The 20,657-nt window shown below is 39.4% G+C and overlaps 1 protein-coding gene across 6 annotated transcripts in view; it reads right to left on the reverse strand.

Moving 5' to 3' along the window:
* bicc1 (BicC family RNA binding protein 1) overlaps positions 1–20,407 on the reverse strand; it is a 51,785-nt gene extending 31,378 nt beyond the window's left edge. For all 6 annotated transcript variants that reach the window (XM_079477172.1, XM_079477170.1, XM_079477171.1 and 3 more), the window contains exons 1-3: positions 20,110–20,407; positions 13,057–13,103; positions 5,872–5,941 (exon numbers count right to left, since the gene is read on the reverse strand). In XM_079477172.1, the coding sequence (XP_079333298.1) occupies positions 5,872–5,941; positions 13,057–13,103; positions 20,110–20,302 (310 nt within the window). In that variant the 5' untranslated portion in view covers positions 20,303–20,407. The remainder of the gene's footprint in view (positions 1–5,871; positions 5,942–13,056; positions 13,104–20,109) is intronic.
* Between the last annotated feature and the right edge of the window lie 250 nt (positions 20,408–20,657).

Consider the following 20,657-nt stretch of genomic DNA (forward strand, 5'->3'; position numbering starts at 1 on the left):
GTTTTCACAGCTGCTCACCCTTCTATAGGAGCGGGCCAATGTTCTTCTGTCCTCCTATAAATCTCTCCATACAGCATCCAGGACTCTCAGCTGGACGTTAGTCCAGATCGTTGTATGTGGAGATGGTGTGGTTCAGGTGACTGGACATTCGGGTATTGTGCAACTTTTGAAGAGTATTCAGCGTTTTCTATGATTATCATGGAATACTAGATTCTGATTGGCTGGAAGGTGTGCATTAAAAGTGTTTAACCAGGGCTCTAGACGAACATCTGAGATGGGCGGCGCTTCATTGGGTAGATCCAAAATCATTATTGTCTGTTTATAAATAAACTCTTTTAACACCATATTTAAAGCACATCTTTACAACTAAATTCATGTTTGCTACTTTTTCCTTGTATGCTTAAGATAAAAGTGTCTGCCAAATGCGTAAATGTAAATGTTCAAGTTTACCAGACTTTTATTTTGACGGGTCGTCACATAGAGAATGATATCTCTTCTCTAAACTCTCAGATCCGCTCTGGAGATGGATTTCATAACTCAAGATCACAAAAGATGTTTTAACATTATCCTTTCAGCTGGGGTGTTGAAAAAGTTATATTTTAAAGTCCTGCAATTGCCGTAAAAATCACCTGTTTCAAATTAACCAAGAAAATGTCTATATTGGACCCAACCATGTTATCCAAATTAAATAAATCAATGAAAATGAAAACCGGATTAACAATTTCATCATACACAACTGCACAGACAATATGTGTCAGAATAAAATAAAAAAATGAAAAGATTTACACTGCCATTGCGTTGTCCCTGTCAAAATGAAAATGCAGTTTGTGATTTGACATTTCATTTTCACCAAAATCTCGAGGCAAGGCAAATGTGAAAAATAAATTGCAAAAAATGTTTCACAAAGGTTTATATGAATGCTCACGCAATAATACTGACACAATTCAAATTACAATGTAAAGTTTGATTTTGATTTTCTCTTTTATTTAATTTATTTTCAAGGTCAACCTGCATGCAAATGACATGTTAATCAGTGGGTGTAATGACGGTCTGCATTACTGGCAACGTCCGCATAAACCTCATATCCCTTTATTTGAATGAACGTGTGTAGACGTCGTAAGGCATTTGATCTTATGTCTTTGTAATGAGTATGACTGACTGTGCCTGGTGAAATACCCAAAAGTTGCAGTGTGGTGTTCTGTATCTCTGATAAGTTAACAGAAGAAGAAACTAAAGCTTTGGAGAGCCCTGCATCTATAGAGTGCCCTGAACCCTGCTGGAGCACCATTGTCATCATTCCCCCACTGTACATTACCAAAGCGATCAGCACAGAATCCATCGTAATGTTCGCTTTGAGGTTTATCAGGTGTGTTTAACCTCATGCGTGCACTTCGCAGAAGAATCCCCTATGATATAGCCAAACGGGAGCGATATGAGAGCAAACGGAAGTTAAGTTAAGGCTTCTGTGACCTGACAGAAAAAAAGAGAACAGCTCACGGGAATAACATGTTTCCTCATTATAGAACGCCTTACAGTCATTATGACTTGTCTTCACACACACAGAAAGGAAGAAGGGCGATGTTGATATCTGTCTGTCAGATGAGAGAAACAGACAGACGCACTGGAGACTGAGAAGAGAACTTTGATTCAGCTGAAACGCTGCAGGAATGGAATGTGTTCTCAAGAGCCACATAAATATAAAGCAAAGTACATTTCTACTCCAACATTCCACTTCAGGTCCATCAGAAGACAATCATGACTGAATTACTGAATCTGATGAGTGTTTGGCCGGGACAGGGAGAGATAACAGCACGTACAGTATCTGGGGCTGTTGGTCACGTCCCAAATGATTCAAGGATGTGGAGACTCTTAGGAGCCTGAAAAGTATTCCACTGTATTCTCTGGAATCCTCCATAGATCCTCACGGGTCTGATGCAGCAGATACTTTATATAATGACGGCTAATTTCATGATTTCAATTTGTCACCTTGGAAATATGAGATTATATCTGATTTTTTATTCTTATTCTGCGACAACTTATTAACGTTATGTGATATTGTTTATATTGTGTACATTATGGGACTTATTTGATCAAACAAAAAGGTTTTATCTAGAAAGTCAAATGGACTTGAAGCTCAACATCTCAGAGCTGCTCAGAATGCAGATAGAACTGTAATAATCCCAAAGTGACGAAATGTGTATGTGCTGGATAAAAAACATTATTCATAAAGACAAGAGAAATCTATCAATAATTATTGATATTACACAGGAAATGATATGAAACATAACTTTTTGGCTGTATCGCAGTCCTGAACTATAAAGAAAAGCGATTGACACGTCTGTTGATCACACGGTCAGCGTATCACTTTCACAGTGTGATGGAGCCAAAGTCAAGCCTGCGGGACGCTGCGCTATCGAGCTGACCGTAGCGGTTTGTTCCGGACATGATGTGCGGAGGTCAGTGCTGTAATAAGCCGCAGACGGACTTCAGGAAACAGAAAGTCCCGGAGGATGACATGGGCTCAGTGCCGTCCACATGTCAGAACACTGTTACACATGTGTTTTCTGTCATTAATGAGATCAGATGTTTGCTGTATAGAGTCATCAGATCAACACAAATGATTATGTAACGTCAATGTCAGCTCAGGCTGTGCCCCGGACGTCTGCCAACAGAAAGCAGGAATTTGAATGACCTTTAACCCGCGCCACGGCTCTCCAAACACACGAGAGGTTTTATTTTAAAAACAGACCTGATGTTTGTTTGGAATGGCTGAAGTATTTGCGTTCCATCCTCTGGATTACAGCGTTATTACTAGAGTTGAGCCGGATACTCGGCTGAAACGAGTATCCGGTACGGATAAAGCATATTTGCCGAGTACAAGTATTATACGAGTAATACGAGTCAATATCTGTGCTCGGATGGAATAAAAATCCTCATTGGGTAGCTGACTGTGTCTGCGTTCTGTGATAGGCTAGTCACAGCGCCCCTCCCTTACACATACAGATTTGCTGTGTCCCGCTCTGCTCACTCAGTGTTGCCAACTTAGCGCCTTTGTCGCTATATTTAGCGAGTATTCAGACCCCTCTAGCGACACATTTTTAAAAAAGCGACTAGCGACAAATCTAACGACTTTTTCTGATGTTATTGGAGACTCTGACGTGAAAGCACATATCGTTCTTAATCTTCACAACGAGCAGCGGGTCCTGCCGAGAGCCGCATGCCCGCACCAAAGCACTCACAGGCGGCTCAGTCCTCGCGAAGCAGCCCCTCCCCCGGCTGCAGTCAGAGCAGGAGATGTTCACCCCTCCCCGTCCAGACTGCAAATGATCGCGCGCATGCGCAGAAAGCCGCCGCTGGCTGAATTCAGCTTGAGATATAAAATGTTCTTTGTCTAAAATAATTAAATCACCGCAGAAAAATAAATCCTCTCAGCTCACTCACTCACACACAGAACGCTGAGAAGAGAACAGCTCTCTTTCTCTCTCTCTGTCTCTCTCTAACTCACACACACACACACACACACCTGGTGTAAAAAAAAAAAAAAAGTAACCAAAAAAAAACACTGATCATAAAAAAATTAAAAGTTAAAAAAAGAAAGTTATGTTTAGATGAAAACTCTTGTTCATTACATTTTTCTTCATAATTGCAACCACATGTGTTGTATTAATTGTTGCAAAACTTGTTCTGTATATAGTTCGTTTGTTATCGTGATCAAAACCATTGATCTGAAGCTCAATGCTGATGCTGTCATGTAAATAGTTTTCTAATCAGCAATAAATATAACAATTTCTGATCAACCCATAGCAATTGCATGATTAAAAATAACATACTGGTTAAAGCCCCGCCCCTTTCAAGACAACCCGACCACTTCCGGGTTAAACCCCGCCCACTTCCAGGTTAGGCCCCGCCCAGTCCGAGTACAGATACAGATACAGATAATTCATATGGTTAACAGATACAGATACAGATACAGATAATGCTGTACTCGCTCATCCCTAGTTATTACACCAGGACATGACTGTTACTAACTCGACACAAGCTGTTCAAGCTTTCCTAAAAAATGTAACACTCACTCTGCGGAAATGTGCACCAAATGTTTCCTATAGTCTCTGTCACTTATCAAACATGAGTGTCACTTTCATTTATATAGCGCCATTAAACACAACCATGGGTTGACCAATGTGCTGCACAATAAAAACAGTACGGAACAATTACTTAAAGAAACAGTACAGGAGAAAGTTCTCAAATCAAAAGTTATGTTTTCAACATGGATTTAAAAACAGATAGTGAAGGTTCAGATCTGATTCACAGGGGCGGAGCATTACTGAGAATTTAAACTTCCACTTTGGGATGCACAATAATCTCTGGATGGACGACCGGAGGGGTCGGAATTACTGTAATGGTTGTATTTAGTTCAAACGTATTTCTTTGGCTCTAATCTATATTTTTATTTTCATATTGTTTTATGCATTTATTTTTATAGATTTCCACATTTATGTTCATATTTCCTTTTCCATATCTCTGTGTAAGGAGAATCAGAAGGAGTTCATCATTGGCTGAGAGCTCATAGACGCTAAGTTATAGTTAGAAAGATTTTGTAGTGACCCTGACTAAAATGAATTAAAACATTATTTGTGCTTTTTCTTTTATTTGTTTTCCTGTTATGACATTTTACATTTTTGTCTGTTTTATTTATTTGCTTAGTGCAGGTTTGTTTCATTATACTAAACATCTTTAAATGAGCTCATCCACAGTCAATGTTATAACATTATTTGATTAACTTTATAAATGATATTTCATTTTGTCATTGTCTAACGTGACTGTGAATGTTGTTTGATGATGTGAGGGGTTGCCAGGGTGTTGTTGTGATGTTGCAAAAGTGTTCTTATTGTTCTTTTACAGATCTGTGATAGATGTGACCACAGTCCCTCCTCTGATTTAAGTCATTGTAGATGTTTTATTGGACGCACACGCCAGGATGTAAGATAACTTCCAGTCTGTGTTTGTTTATCGGTCTGGCAAGTGGCTAATAATGTCAGATTTGTATTTTTTATATATAATTATATTCATAATTTATGATATAATAACTGCATTCAATAAACAATTTGTTGAATTTGATTGTCCTGTATATACATTTGATTAAATAAACAATTTGTGGAATGGATGGAGTAACTTTGTTAAGTTTAGCCAAGTAACGCTTCTTGTACTGGTAATCCAAAATAATACTGTCTAGACTTGCTAATGTCATTTACTGGTTATTTCTTTTGCTTGCTATCAGGCATAATCTGCAGGGACTCGTTTCTTTGCGGATGTGTAGCAGAAGTGAAGATCGGGCCACAAAAAAAGGTTTGTTTCTGTTGTGGCTTTGAAAGCGTCTACTGTATATCAGCCAATGGGCGAAAGCTACATCACGTCTGTCCTCAACACTCGAGATCTCAGAATGATTCACGTCTGAAGCAGAAACACGAAGTTTGGCATGAAGTTTAATACTATATAAGCGTAATGAGCTGCCCGGTCCAGAGAAGATTCGCTGATACTCTTAACTGCGCTTCTGTTACACACAACCAGGATGCCCACAACTGAACGATAAACAGAAGCACAAGTTGTTCTCTTTTTAAGAGCAGAAGAATGTTATCAGTAGTGTCAATGCTGAAATATTACTAGAAGGATCCATCCGACCGACCCTGAAGCCAAGATAATGTCACAGCTGATTGTGTGAAGATATATCAAATACACATTGTTTACGTCTCACTTTGATAAAACACATTCCAATGAAAATAGAGGAAGTGTTTGAGCGCTAAACAACGAGTAATACACCAAAGAAACAGACATTTTTACAATAAACATCTCAGATGAGACACAAACTCTTACCTTTCTTGGATTTGGCACCGATCTTTAGTTTGGAAGGCCATGCGATCTGCGTGTTCGTCTCCTCCATGACCTGTGTGGGGATAACAGACGTTCATATTTTTGTAGAATATCTCTAAATAAAAAGTCCCAGAATGCTTTGTGAAAGTGCGCAGATGAAGTGAGATGGGACAGGTGCTGATGCAGCTCACACGGTGTGTTAAATGTTATGAATCGTGACTGTGAAGAATTGTGTTTGCTCAATGTCACAGACAGATGGACTCATGAAACTCTGGCTTGTGTCCTGCTATCAAACAATGACCCGTGTAAAAGCTTCTGAGAATGTTGTTTTTGGCAAAGCTGTGCCCGTGTGAAAGACATTTACAAACAGACCACACACAGCTCTATACCAAACTATAGAACACCTCTAATATACTCACACATCTCACAGGCTCCATATGAATGTTCAGCAATGTTCATGTTATCACACATGCTGGAGTGAATTTATAAGATGGGTCTGGAGGATATATAGTTATGACAAAACAAGGCCAAAAAGATCTACTTTAAAGGGACAGTTCACCTGAAAATGAAACTCCTGTCATCGTTTACTCGCCCTCGTGTCGTGTCAAACCTGTATGAGTTTCTTTCTTCCACAGAACACATGAGAAGATATTCTGAAGCGAGCCATTGACAAAACCACTGCAAGTGAATAGCTGCCATCACTGCTCGCTCCACAATATTTTCAAAATGATGACAGGATTTTCATCTTTGGGTGAACTCTCTCTTTAACTCTACTTATAAATAAAAATAAATAAAACCCTCCAACTTTTCTCTGTATACTGTGGTGGGCTATATGAGACTGTTCTTTCATGTCAATTTCTTCCATTGTTTTCCTCGTCTGTAAGTGGCTTCGGATAAAAGCGTCTGCTAAATGACTAAATGTCAATGTTAAAACACTGTAATTATTCATTAGAACCTGAAACCTAAATGCAAGAGAATATTTCAACAGAAGACACACAGAAAACTGCGATAAACAGAATTATGTGAATGAATGAAAAACTTCCCAAAACCTTGTTAACGCTACGGCTAACGCGAAGTTATACGTTAAAGAGTATAAGCCTCATATTCTTAAGAACGATGTAGTGATACGAATGTTTCGGCAAACCCGTCCAAAGGGAAACTGTCAGTTGTGATGAAGGATGAAGGAGCCCAGATGATCTCAAATCATTAGTACAGATAATGTAGTCTATAACTGACGTGTTTATAATAAAGTCTTCGTGGATTTACTGTCATCCTTTGACTTGCAAAATCTCCAAAAATGTTGAACATTCCTTATTCTCACACGCTGCTGGATCGAATTAAATCAACTATGTGCACATAAAGTGTTTTAAATGAACCGCAGTAAAACAATCTGTGTGTGTGTTCTGGGACTGTGAACCCCAGTAAAATGTTGGGACCATCTGGCAGACCGTTACGATGTTTTTGCATTATGGATTAAGTCACATGATGATGTTTAGAATGCGAGTGTGAAAATGTCCCGCTGTTTACCGTCGTGAGAATCATGTGAGAGCGTGTCGAGCACCTGTTTTCTGCTCCAGCTTCAGTGTTTGTGGATCTCAGGACCAGACTCGGTTCAGGTCGCAGTTCACATAAACAGCTTAAAGAGTCCTTATGAATGCCAAGGGTCTTTTATTGATTCAGCTGAACCTCTGAAACGTGTTTGGCCCGCTGGGCTGACTTCACATTTGTTACTGGTGTTTTTCAACGTTTGGGTACGTGAGGATCATGAACGGAGACGAGTGACAGAGAATGACCAGACGTTTGATTTGCTGAGTGAGATGAAAGAAAGAAACAAGTCTCAAGTTTTTCAAGGAGTGAGAGGAAATGACTGGGAACGGGATCATCTCTTAAAACATTCAATTCTATAAATAGAAAGGATGGTGGGAGATCGTAAACAAACCAGTGCGTTCTATTCCTGCCCAATGAAAACAGAACACACACTGTAAATCTTTGCTGTAAAGGTTTGCCAGGTCCTTACTGTAGATCCCATTTAAACATAAACGTCTTTTATTTTCTTAATAAGACTAAATATCTTAGGTCACTTTATGGTGTGTAAATGTTTTGCAGCGATGAAGCCGGTCTCTTCTGCTCATTTTGAATTTTGATGAAAGTAAAGTTAAACTCAAATTAAAACCAGAAATAGGAAAGTAGTATCAACTAGTAATTCAATGTACAGTAACAACAGTAAAGCTTTACAGTGCTTCCACTGGTTTCATGTAAGCAGGATTGTGGGCTGTTATGTCACAGTGTGACAAATATTACATGACAAGTAATAAATAATGTACAGCCGGTATAGACGGTTTTCCTGTCATCAATATAATCAAAGGTTACGGCACATGCACACTTCTGATAACTATATTAAATAAACTATTGAAACTTTCATCACACTGCGTTACAGTCACAATCACATTCTGGCGTCCCCCTTCATTCATTTATGTAGCCCAATCCAGCACTCTTGGCTAAACTTAAATGCAGCAAAGTTACACAACCCATTCAACAAATTGTTTATTTAATTTAAAAATAAATACTTATATAATTAGCTTTTATCAGTTTTAAAGGAGAAGCAGTTTAGCAGCAGAGGTCAACAGAAGCGCGCAAGTGTATTGTTTCATGTCTTATTGAGTGTAACGCAGTGCCGTTGCAAGGAAATGTTGCTTTGTTTACTAACAGCGTGTCACGTGTTGAAATTGCGTTCTGTCTAGTCTCGTGTTGGTTGCGCTTGTTTATTGTGGGATATTGTAAGGCGTGAATTCAATTGCGTGATTCAGACGGGTATTTTAACCACCACGGCAGACTCATGACGTGAAGACCGGAGAGTGTAAATAACTCTCTTCATTGACTTACATTGGCTCGGCCCCTTATCTTCACTCGCTATTGCAGATTATTTACATTTACATTACATTGAGTCATTAAGCAGACGCTTTTATCCAAAGCCACTTACAGACGAGGTAAACGATGGAGGAAATTGAGAACAACGTAAGGACAGAACTGTGGAGCAATAACCCTTCCCATGAATATAAAGCACATGACTAATGTACAGAGATCTGACATGAACACATTCATAACAGACACATCAGGACATGAGCGTCTGAGCCTCATGTCGAGCGGTTGATTGTATCATCGGTGAAACATGTTTTTATAAATCCCACAGTGAATGAGATCAGCGGATTACTGTTCAGTGGCACACAGAAATACACTTTTAACTTTCACTATTTGTTTTTAAAAATCAATCATCATCACATTTACATTGATCTACATCCTGTTTCAAATCACACAGCACGAAAGCAAAGCCGTTTTTCATAACCCACAACATGTCATGATGAAAAACAAAGTTTCGGCGAGATGGATTGAGCCTCTAGAGATCCAAAGCATCAAAGACGTGCTTTCGCTTCTTTAAACGGATACAGCCTGCGGCTGGTCCAACAAAATGAAACGTCCTATCACATTCAAAACATCTCTCTCCCGTTTCGAGTTAAGCACTTATAAGTAATATTCCGACCTCACACACACCCGGTCCGGTGCTTGGGAAAATCCCCCGCCTTTTATTTTGGAAGAAAAGACACGGTGGAAAGGTCAGAAACAAATCTAGCCAACCAGACCATTTCACAACGGAAATCAGGCAGACAGACGGCGAGCGAGCGAGAGAGAGAGACAAACTCTTCCATAACTTCATATGATCTCCGTCTCATCCGCGCCCGGCGTGAACACCTGCCGAGAGCTGGAGAGAGTTTGATCACGCTCACTCACAGGCCCTGTGTCCCGGTGAAAGGGATTGTGGGTGGAGGCTTTGAAAACAGGCCAGTTCGGGTTCCATCAACACACATCTTCAGATGTTATTGCTCACCGCGAGCGGGGTTGAGATTGGCATCTTTAACCACTGACGAATCATGTTTTTGTTTTTTGTTAGTGATGACATCCTAATGGAAGAAAACATTCAGTAGGTAAAGTGTAAGTTCCCTGAGTGGACTGAGAGCCGTTTCAAATCTGGTATAGATTCAAATATGACACAGACGCACAGCACAATCCAGGTCTCTGTACTGCCATGTTTATTTCTGCCCTTCGTGTTTTGCCATTTCATCATCACCTGCTTTTCATTTCCCTTCCAAACAGCCCATCAGTGTGTTGACAAATAACAGTTTACAACTCATCCTCACGTGATAACCAACAGGAACATGTCAGATCTTTAATGATGACTAGAGTCGCCTCACACTACCAGCAGCTCAATCTGTGTTGGCTCATACCATAGTGGCTAGAAATGTCATCATGACCGAGGTATTCCTTGCAAGGCTCTGTCAACAGATGGAGACCTTTCCTTTCATATTTTCAACATAGATTTACTTCAAAAGCCAGTTGCGAGCTCCCCATGTAGACCCCCCAATCCTTTTGTCTCATTATTATGATGATGATAAAGATTTGAATTAGATGTGATTGTTGGTTAATATGTTGGAAAACTGCTGTTGCATGTCACCGCCCAATTAAAATCGCCATTCGCGCTGTTTAGTGCAATCCAGCAAAGGGTGGTATTAATGTACATGTTCTCTTAATGTTTAGCTCAACATTTAGATTTAGATTATAATATATATATATATTTAAAATAGTATTTCTATATATTTGCATGTTGAATATGATTTACATATAATATTAACATTAATGTATAGGATTTAGATTTAACTTTTGCATTTAACATTTAGATTTAAAATGTAAGTGTATCTTTAATATTTTATTAATATTTCATATAGTATGTAATTAACATCTTTAAACTTGTATTATTTATATTATTTATGTAAATCTAGTGAAATGTATGTAGTTTTGTTGGTGAATATGATGAAATTTGACCGTTTTTTGGTACGCATTTCATTTTACAAACGGTGTCCATAGAATAGGGCTTAATTTACATTTATCACAATGAACATAAAGAAAGAAATAACAACTGTTGTTGAAACTGTACCCGTCTGTATTAACAGTATTAAAAAAAATCCTACCCAACAGTTGTAAGTAAACGCTACAAATCACCTGTCACACGCAGCATTCACGCGCTGGCTAGCATCCGGATCCTCTTCGTTCTGTGTACGAATGTGACGAAATAACGCACAGACAAAAGACACCAAATAAGGATCTCCGGGAAAGACGACCCGACAGGGCAAACTACAAACTATTATGACACGCTTACCCTGGTGAATCCAGCAAGGGTAGTTTTAAACACCATTCTTTCATGCACTTGCTCAATAACTGGTTTTAGCTCATTTTTACAGCCACTTTAAAGGTGTTACGTGTGTTAATGTAACTAGTTATTACACCCAGTCTACACAAAACGCAAGTGGCAAGATGTGACACGACAAAAGACCATAAAATCCATTTATAAACAGTTAAATTTTCTGTAGACAGGTTGATAGACAATTATCGTCATTGAAATCATATAAATATGACAGCCAATCATCTTTCATCCTTAATCTTCAGCATTCCCCTTCACTTTTGCATGTAACACAATGTTCATGACATGCTAGATGATGTTTATTTGAAGAGCAGAGACGGGCATTTCTGAAAGCCGTCAGGTGGGCTCGCCATGCGCAGCTGCCAGAAGCTGAAGGTTCCAAGCTCTCTTAACTCGCTCTGATTATTTTCTCACACCTTTCAGGTTGAAACAAATGGTGCAGCTTGGACGTGGCTGAATTACCTCTCCATAATCCACATGCGACACGCACGAGAGTGTTTATTTTGAAGGCGATGCTCTGTTTGCCCTGAGTACTGATTTTCAAACAAGAACTGAGTTCCCAGCATGCACTGCAGTCAGGTGCCAAGGCTCTCCTCGAGCTGTCTGACTAATCATATCCCGTCTGTATTTATTTGCCGCCGCAGGTTCTCACCCCGCTGAATTTATACATCATTTGTTGGCCAAAAGTGAACACTTCTACAGTATTACTTTTGTGTCCTCAAGCAACATACTGTCTCTCATGTCACGAGTCTTTCAAGACTGACTCACACGTCACAGTTCTGTACAGATGTCTTTTCCTTTACCGTAGTTTGTCTATGGAGCAATTCCATGCACTTCCTACACCCTTAGGGGTACAACTTACACCCCGTCGTGAAGCACGTTCTTACAGAGCCTTCCAGCCTTTTCAAAAGTGTGCAAGTGTGGTAAATTCATTGCAACGTTAAATCTATGGGACTTTTTGCCAGCCAGACGAACACCGTTTTGAGGATATATGCCATGCTCATTGTAAACGTGTGATCCACAGGACATTTATACTGTTATTAAACATGTGAGCAATTAAAAAAGTGTCCCAAACCATATAAGAGCTTGTTATTGAGCAGCTGAGCAATGTATTTCATGCCTTCTGACTTCTTTACAATGTTAATCGTGCTGGCTTCCCATGATTGACAAGGCCAGCTTGTCAAAAACCAGTTGGACGTATGACGTAGTATTTATGTGTTCGATTCACTCCTCCAGCGTTCGTACAGGTTTCGGAAAGTGGACATGAAATTCCCTTACATAACAACTTTCATCCCTTATTTATGAAGGTAAACGGATGCCAAAAAGATTTGCATGCGCAGGATAACATTTGTGAAATTATGACATTGCAAGCATAAAATAAATGTGCATGCACAAAAAGGTTTTGTAAGGGTATAAATTAAGCCACAAGCGTTGTGCTTGCAATGTCATGTACACTTTCACATTTTATCTTAATCTTTTTGGCATCATTTAACCTTCATACTTATTGGACAATTACCCTGGAAAAGCATGCCCACGCAGCATTATGCATACATGCTTAATGTAAAGAACATGAACTTATAGTGAATCAATAGTTATGCAGGGATAATGCGATGATGTATAGTGTGCTCGTGCTGTAGTTTCCCCGCAGAAAGAATCATACAGCTGAATCTTCCAAGACACGACGAATGCTACTCTACAGGTTAGGCAGAAACTGCGTGTGTTACCTCCCCTTTAAACAAATAAAACATCATTTCTCAATGTGATTAATCCCATCTGATCACAGATGTTTGTAGATGTTTCAGCTACTTATAATGACTTCAAATGAGGCTCTTTTAATCGGAACTCAAAGTTAAACTATAAAATGTAGTCATATTTGTTTCAAATATTTTAACACAGATGAGTGACACTGGTAATTATTTAGTGTTTTATTTTCTTACCTTCTGAAAGAAGTCCTCGCCTCCGTTGACCCGGCCCTCAGTCGCAGCTGCAGAGAAGAACGAGACATTTCAAGAGAAATATAACATCAGCATCATCAGAAATTCATATAAACACATTTTTCCACGTGGCCTTGGGAAGAAAATGCAATTTAAGCTTGTTTTCCCGCCCATACACATCTCTGTAGACACATCGATGCTTTCTACTTTCAGAACGTTTGCTAAGAAACTCTGTGATCCATACAACCACATTTACAAGTGTATCTTTCCCTCTAAGCCACATGAACACTCCAGACATAACCTACGTACAGAATACTGTTTAGTCTTGAGATGTTTGAGAACATTTGATTTAGATTAAAGAGACGTCACAGGCGACCTGATGTGTTCATCACTTCTTATAAATGAATCATTTGGATCAGAGAAAAATAAGTGACTAATTTCACTGTAATTGGCCAAGAAACAAAGCCAAACAGGATCTAATGGATTTATGAGAGCGTGGAAAGCTTTCAGGAAACTTTTCATAAACATCCGCTCCTCTCTGAAAATAATACTGAATAAAGCTGAACAGATTCATGTTCTTCACAAAATTCGTTTTTACTTTCGTATTTTGACGCATGTCCGAGTGAAATGGAATTTGGAAATAGTGGGCTTGGCTAGTAATAAAGACATATTTCTATCGTTATGTTCACTCACAGATTGTTGAACTTTGTTCACCTGAAGGTAGATTCAGCCGATTTGACTCCAGACGGCAGGACAAAGAAAGCAACTTTAAGGCCAGAAAGCTCGCCAACATCATCCACATCTCTACACAACGGCAAAATAAATCGACAATATACTCAAAGACACACATCACTGTATTCACATACAGGCAATCCAAACAATATCACTGAATTACTGCCACTATCCAAGACAGTCCAAAGGCAGATTAGTGACCCAAAAGTCTTCTTTGTGAGTAGATTTCTTCTCTTCTGAGTGAAATGCAAAGCTGAAGAATAACAGGGCTCCCAATATCCTCTCAGGCAAGGTCGTGGTTAACCACACTGTAAGCAAAGAAAGCCTCTAGGTTACTGAATCTGGGGTTAGGCTACACCGGTGTACGAGGAGCTCTACAAAGCATCAACACACCCAAGGCCAACTATAGACAGACAAAACTCTGCAAATATATATATATTTTAGCTAGAAACATAAATATGTCATGAACAAGGTTTCTCACCCGCACATAAAATCCAGCTCCAGCTCCAAAGAGGGGGATATTACCAAAAAATGCATTTCTACTTTGTACAGATCATTTCATCTGAATGTAATATTGTCCACCGCTTTGTGGCCATGTATAGTGTCCATGTCAGTTTGTTATACGTTACACTGCTAAAAATAAAAGTACTTATAAGGTTGTTCACGGCTTTACCTTAGAAGAACCATTTTTGGTTCCACAAAAAAACATTCAGTCAAAGGTTCTTTAAAGAAACATCTCTTTCTTACCTTTTCATAATCTAAAGAACCCTTTTCACCACAAAGAACCATTTGTGAAACAGAAAGGTTCTTTGGATGTTAAGGGTTCTTTATGGAATTTATTTTCAAGAATGTAGGAGAGGGACTTTAGACATTTACAGGAGAAATAATCTTGTTTATTGGCAGAAATAAATGGACTTATCAGCATCCGCGTGCACATTCTGATGAATAAAGATGTTGACAGATGGCTTTCATAAGACATGTTAGATCAATGTGCTTGTAGTTAAATGATGAAGTTTGCACTTCTGATATGAGTGATCACAAGGTTTACGAATTCTACATGATGATAATAATGATATATTGATATAAGGAAACTGGAATTGTTATGGTCATGAGCTTGTAGTTTCATACGAGCTGTAGATTTAATGAGATCTCTTTCCGTCCTGGCTCTTTCCCCGGTGGGATTGTATCTTTTATTTCTGCACTTGAAATTGCTCAGGATAAAACATGTGTCTATGAAACACATAAGTCATTACGCTGCTTCAACGCTAACAACAGCCCGCTGTCGCCTGGAAACCACCAAACAGCCGCACAGATGTGTAATGATGTCGATCCAAGCGTTCAGCTAGATCTGTGACCTCATCAATGTTGGCCGCGTAATCCTGAACTTTCTGCTTGATGTCATGGAGACGTTGCGTAATGCTACGGTAGAAGACGCTGTGTGATGCGCAAACGCTGGCACGTTGAAATCTTTACAGACGACGAACACTTTAAAGCCTCTAGAGTTTGTGATACACAGCATCAGGGAGCGCTGAGCTCATCAGGTTTGTGACGTTCAACAGCGCAGTCGTTTCATAATCACACAATGACTGAACACTAAAACTATTCTACAAGTCAATATTTGTTTGTTTTGGTGAAGAACAGCTTTTTAAATTTAGCTTGGCTGCTGTTTGTTAGAGAAGGAAGGACAAAACATTTTCAGACATATTGTTGATGTCCTTGAACATATGCTAAAATATTACAATAATGCTAATGTGCTTCTTCATGAAGCATGTTTGAGTTTGTCTTAGCATGATCCTTGAATGTTTTGGTCTGATGCAAACATCTTGCTCGCATGTCTTAGCATAATTTGGAAAGAAACAGTAAGGAGATATTATCCCCAGGAAGTTACACCACTTACATATTTTGTATTTTTTCTCCTTGTTTCTAATCTTTCAGTGTGACTATCGCACTGGGATGTTTGTTAAAAAAACAGGCAACAACACTGCCAATGCCGAGAAAACCTTGTGCTTATTCTACACGACCGTTTGAAATGAATCACGAGGACCATCTCGAACTTAACAAAACATGAAGGATTCTTTTCAAATGCCAATCCATCAAATGAAAAATGGAAGGTTGTTTCTGTCTTCGACATGAGAGGAAGGACTGCACGAGAAACAACCATTTTGTTTGTGACTCATGATAGTCGAGGTGGTAGCTGCAGTGTAACGGCTCGTTCTTTTCCTTGTCATAACAAAGTCTCGGGTCCGAGCCAGCATTTTTAAAAACAGAGACTCTCAACAGCTGCAGTGAATTATGTGCTGTGAGCTCTGGGACTCTTCCGCCCACCACCTCTCGAGGGTCCTTCATACCCCAACAACACAAGCCAGGCTTTCCTGAACGCTCCTAATGCTCTGCATTCTACCACCTTTCACAGACTTATTTCTATTCTCTCCAATGTGTTTTGGCACTTTTCTATGTGGATCGGCAAAATGACGTTTCAATGAACTGAAGGCCGAGGCCACTGGTCTCAGTGGTAGTTCTCGGGGAGAATGCCACGTTTACCCTCAACAGAGGAAAGTGTTTCCCTAGGCCTCAATCCAGAGGACAGTTAGCCCCGAGCACATTCTTCAACAGACTCACTTCCGTCCCTAAACTTTCATCCCACAGACCACAGAAAGATGAAGTTTTTAAGCAGCACGCACACATATGCCCAGAACACAGTTTGCCAAAGTACACTTACCACACCAACCATTCTAGAATGATCTCTTTACTGTATCTTAGATCACAACCAAAGTTTTTACCACAAAAAATGTAGTTTTGTGGTGTGCGTGCACACTGAACAGTATACTCAGGGGCGTTTTTTCATTTTGGGGTTTAAGCAAAGTCAAGACGCGTTACATTTCCGTGCAGTATTCCACCAATCACTACGCACTAGTGAACTGGCCAATCATAGCACACCTCACTTTTGTTTCAGAGAGGCAGAGCAGTACGGCATCCCTTAACAGACAGACTATTCTACAGAGCGTGTTTCATAAACACATTATCTCCTTTAGCAAAGAAGTGAAAACGTGACGACATCGAAGTCCTGTGTCAGCCACCGTTTCGAAAGGGAATGGGGAGCGGAGAGAGCCCTTGGTTGCAATTCACAACCTCACCACTAGATTCCCCTAAATTTCATACACTGGACCTTAAACATTTTAACTGTGTTTTTGCACTAGTTTTGTGGAATCAGATTCTCTATAAAATAAGAATATCATGGTTCAAGGTTGTGATGTGATGTGCAACTCCCAACAACCCTTCGATTGATCTCATCCAAAAGAAATATGCCAACCCTGAACAAACATCTGCGCAGTAATGCCAATGAGCAATTTAAAAGTCAGATCTTAACAAATCTTTGTAAAGTAATCTTAAAACAAAATAAATTACAAATATTCATCTGATGTTACACATGCCATAAAAAGCGACGTGTTTTAAGAAATCATTGGCCTACAGTGACAGATTTGGACCTCTGCAGGAATGATGAAATCCATCAGTGAGAGAGTTAAACAAGTCGTATGTTTAGCCGTCTTTAACAGGCCACTGCTGGACTGCAGTTTTTCCACCGTGTTCCAGTGTGAGATTGAAGATGTTCACTTGATCAGATGAACTGTAAAGACTTGTCACTGGATAATCTATCCCCTGACAATGGTGATAGACTGATGTTTTGCCGTTGCCGATATATTTTTACAAATGGTCAATATTTTTGATTTATTACAGCATATTAGCATTTTATTCATAAAATTGCCACAAAGATGTAATGTAATATGACCACAATGAAATGATCATGTAAGGTGGACGAGATATATTCAAGGATCAATAATATGTTATACAAGTTATACAAATATTTTATTCATTTTAAGCCCACAATTAAAATGACGTCACTTATGGACCTCTTCATGAGTTCCAGTCTGTTAATAAGTAGGCATGTAATAAACAATAATGGTTGATTTAGTTTCACGGTGTCGCTCATGTACTCGTTTAATTACATTTCTGTTATATCAGCCACAGAGCTTTCTTAATATCGGTATCAGCCGAACACTATTTGATCATCTCTAACCACAGAATACTTCGTATAAAACTGCTGCAAACATAATATGTTTATATGAATTATAAGTATATTTAAACTAAGTTGACATTTCATGTTAAGGTAAGAATGAGGCCAAAATGAAAACATTGCCATACAGAATACTGCCTGTGTAGTAAGTTTAGAGGCTACTTATGTATTTTGAGGGCTGTTCTTCTGGTGTAGACGTTCAGACATGAACAACAAACACATCACTACTCTACACAATCAGACACACATGAAAAAAGAGTCAATCGCACTTTATGTGATCCATTATCCATTCAAGAACATTCCAGAATGACAGTGTTCATCTTCCTCATGAGCCAAATAAAATAGATATATATATATGACATGATTCATATAGGTTCCCATCCAAGAAGTGCTCTGATGTGATCATTTCTGAAAACATACAGCCAATTCTCTCCAATCGCATCTATTAACTATCAAGATTTAACTCACAATGTAAGACAACAGAGAAACAATGCAATTCACCCTCTCAACCTTCAACAAAATGACAACATATGTGATAGCAATTTATAACTACTGCTGACAATCCTATCTAAAATGCTGGAATGTCAGCAAAACTTTGTCCTTTGATGGATCTTGTGTCATTGTTTTAAATATAAGGTCACATTATCTTCTAGATCTCTGTTCCTGAGCTATCCCGACTTACAACCCACATAAACTCTTCTGTACATCTTCCCACAGAATCCTAATATCATTCACGCTTGCACATGAAGAGATGCTGAATGACCTCAGCCGGAAGGATTGTTGTGGTTGACTGAAGCTGGTGACTTTGTCTGTGTGTATCTCTGATGTCCGTTTCCAGACACGAAGAAACATGAAATGCACGACACGATGAGCATCAAAACATTCAACATCCCTACAGAGCCATTGAGGATGTGCAGCTCCTGATCGTGACTCTTTCTCTTCAATCAAACGTGATCAGGATCAATAAAAGGCCATTAACATGTAAATGACATATTTTCTGTCTATTATTAAGAATGTGTTGTAACATTTAGCTTTAGCTGTTTCTTCACATATATGGAATGCATACGCAAACACACAGCATACATGAAGGTCAAACAGATGGTTCAGTCAAAAACTGTCTTCATTTTCATTTCTCCTCTTGTTGTTTTAAACCTACACTGTATGGGACTCTTTCTTCTGCTAATGTCTAACGCTTACATTTAAATACATATATTATATACATTTCATTAACTTTGATTTGGTCTCAACCTTTGGCCAGAGAGCGTACTGTACAGAAATGACAGTGTAAGACTTCAAGAGATGAAGAAAAACACAAGGAATTCAGGCTAATGTCAAAAGCAGAGCTGTTTTAACACTGCCCCCTACTGTCATTCAGAAGACACACACACACGCACGCCATCCCATCATAACTCTTACTGTACTCATGGACAGACAGACAGAACATGAACACATTTGTGACCCTGGATCACAAAACCAGTCTAAAGTAGCACGGAACAATTCTTAGTGAAAGCCAAAAACACATTGTGTGGGTCAAAATGATAGATTTTTCTTTTATGCCAAAAACCATCAGCATATTAAGTAAAGATCATGTTCCATAAAGATATTTTGTACATTTTCAACCCAAAATATATAAAAACTTTATTTTTGTGAGTGGATGGCCAGCTACAGTGCCTCGGATTAACAACTTCAAAGGCGATTTTCTCAATATTTAGATTTTTTGCACCCTTTACTTCCAGAGTTTTACACTCTTGTATCTCCACCAGATATTGTCCCATCTTAACAACCCATATATCAATAAAAAGACTGGTTTTGTTGTCCAGGGTCACATATATGCAACGCTACTCAATAAGAAGAGTAAAATGCATCCTATAGGCCACATCAAGAATATCTTCTCAGTAAATGTTAGAAACATTCTCAGAAATAACTCTCTCGTGAATCTGTATGTTTTGATTGTAGTGATCTATGAATGAATGTGTACTTTAATGAAGTTTTCTCTGATGCATTGGTGTGTTATTGAGTGATGGACTCCTACAGTGTATTTAACAGCTGTCGCACAACAAATGATGTTGAGAAAAAAACAATGTGAAAATAAAGCGAAGGACACCGAACAAAGAGAAAGTTCACATCCACTGGAGTTAAAGCATCACATTACTGCTCAAGTGTGTGTTTATCTCAATGATTGACGTGTGCTCGCTGCGGGCTTCCTTTGTTTCCTCAAGTCTTAAATGTTCTTGTGAAAATAAGAGTTTTACCTAAGAGCATGATCTCCAGCTTTTTGCGGTCCACTCGAAACCGTTCCTCGGTCCACTCGGGGTCCGGCGGCGCGGCGGATCCGGTGGAGTCATCCTCGGACCCGGGCAGAGGAGAGTCGGCGCTGCGCTCGCTGTTCGAGCCCGGGTCAGACTGCTGTGAGTATCCGCTGAAGGCTTCACGCCGAGCGGCCATGACTGTCGCAGAGCACCGCTGACTCTCCGCAGCTCTCAGATCATCGTGACCGCGGGCTCTCCGTTACTCAAACTGACCGGAGGGGACCAGCGCCGCCCTCAGTCCAGCATCAGCCAAAAGATGATCGAGAGAGTCCCAACACCTACTGAGTCTTCTAACTAGACAACAATCCCAGTGAGCTGTCTACACAGTCAACATTCTCAACCTAAGCACGAATATATCATAGAAAAGATGAGGAACTTCATCACTAGCAAAACTTGAGAGCGTGTAGATTCTCATTTGTCAACAACTTGTCAAAATCTCTACACTAAACACTCACAGCCCCAACGTGAACACTTGTATAATAATAAACTGA

The sequence above is a fragment of the Barbatula barbatula genome (assembly GCF_947034865.1).
Source record: "Barbatula barbatula genome assembly, chromosome: 16".
NCBI classification, from domain to species: domain Eukaryota; kingdom Metazoa; phylum Chordata; class Actinopteri; order Cypriniformes; family Nemacheilidae; genus Barbatula; species Barbatula barbatula.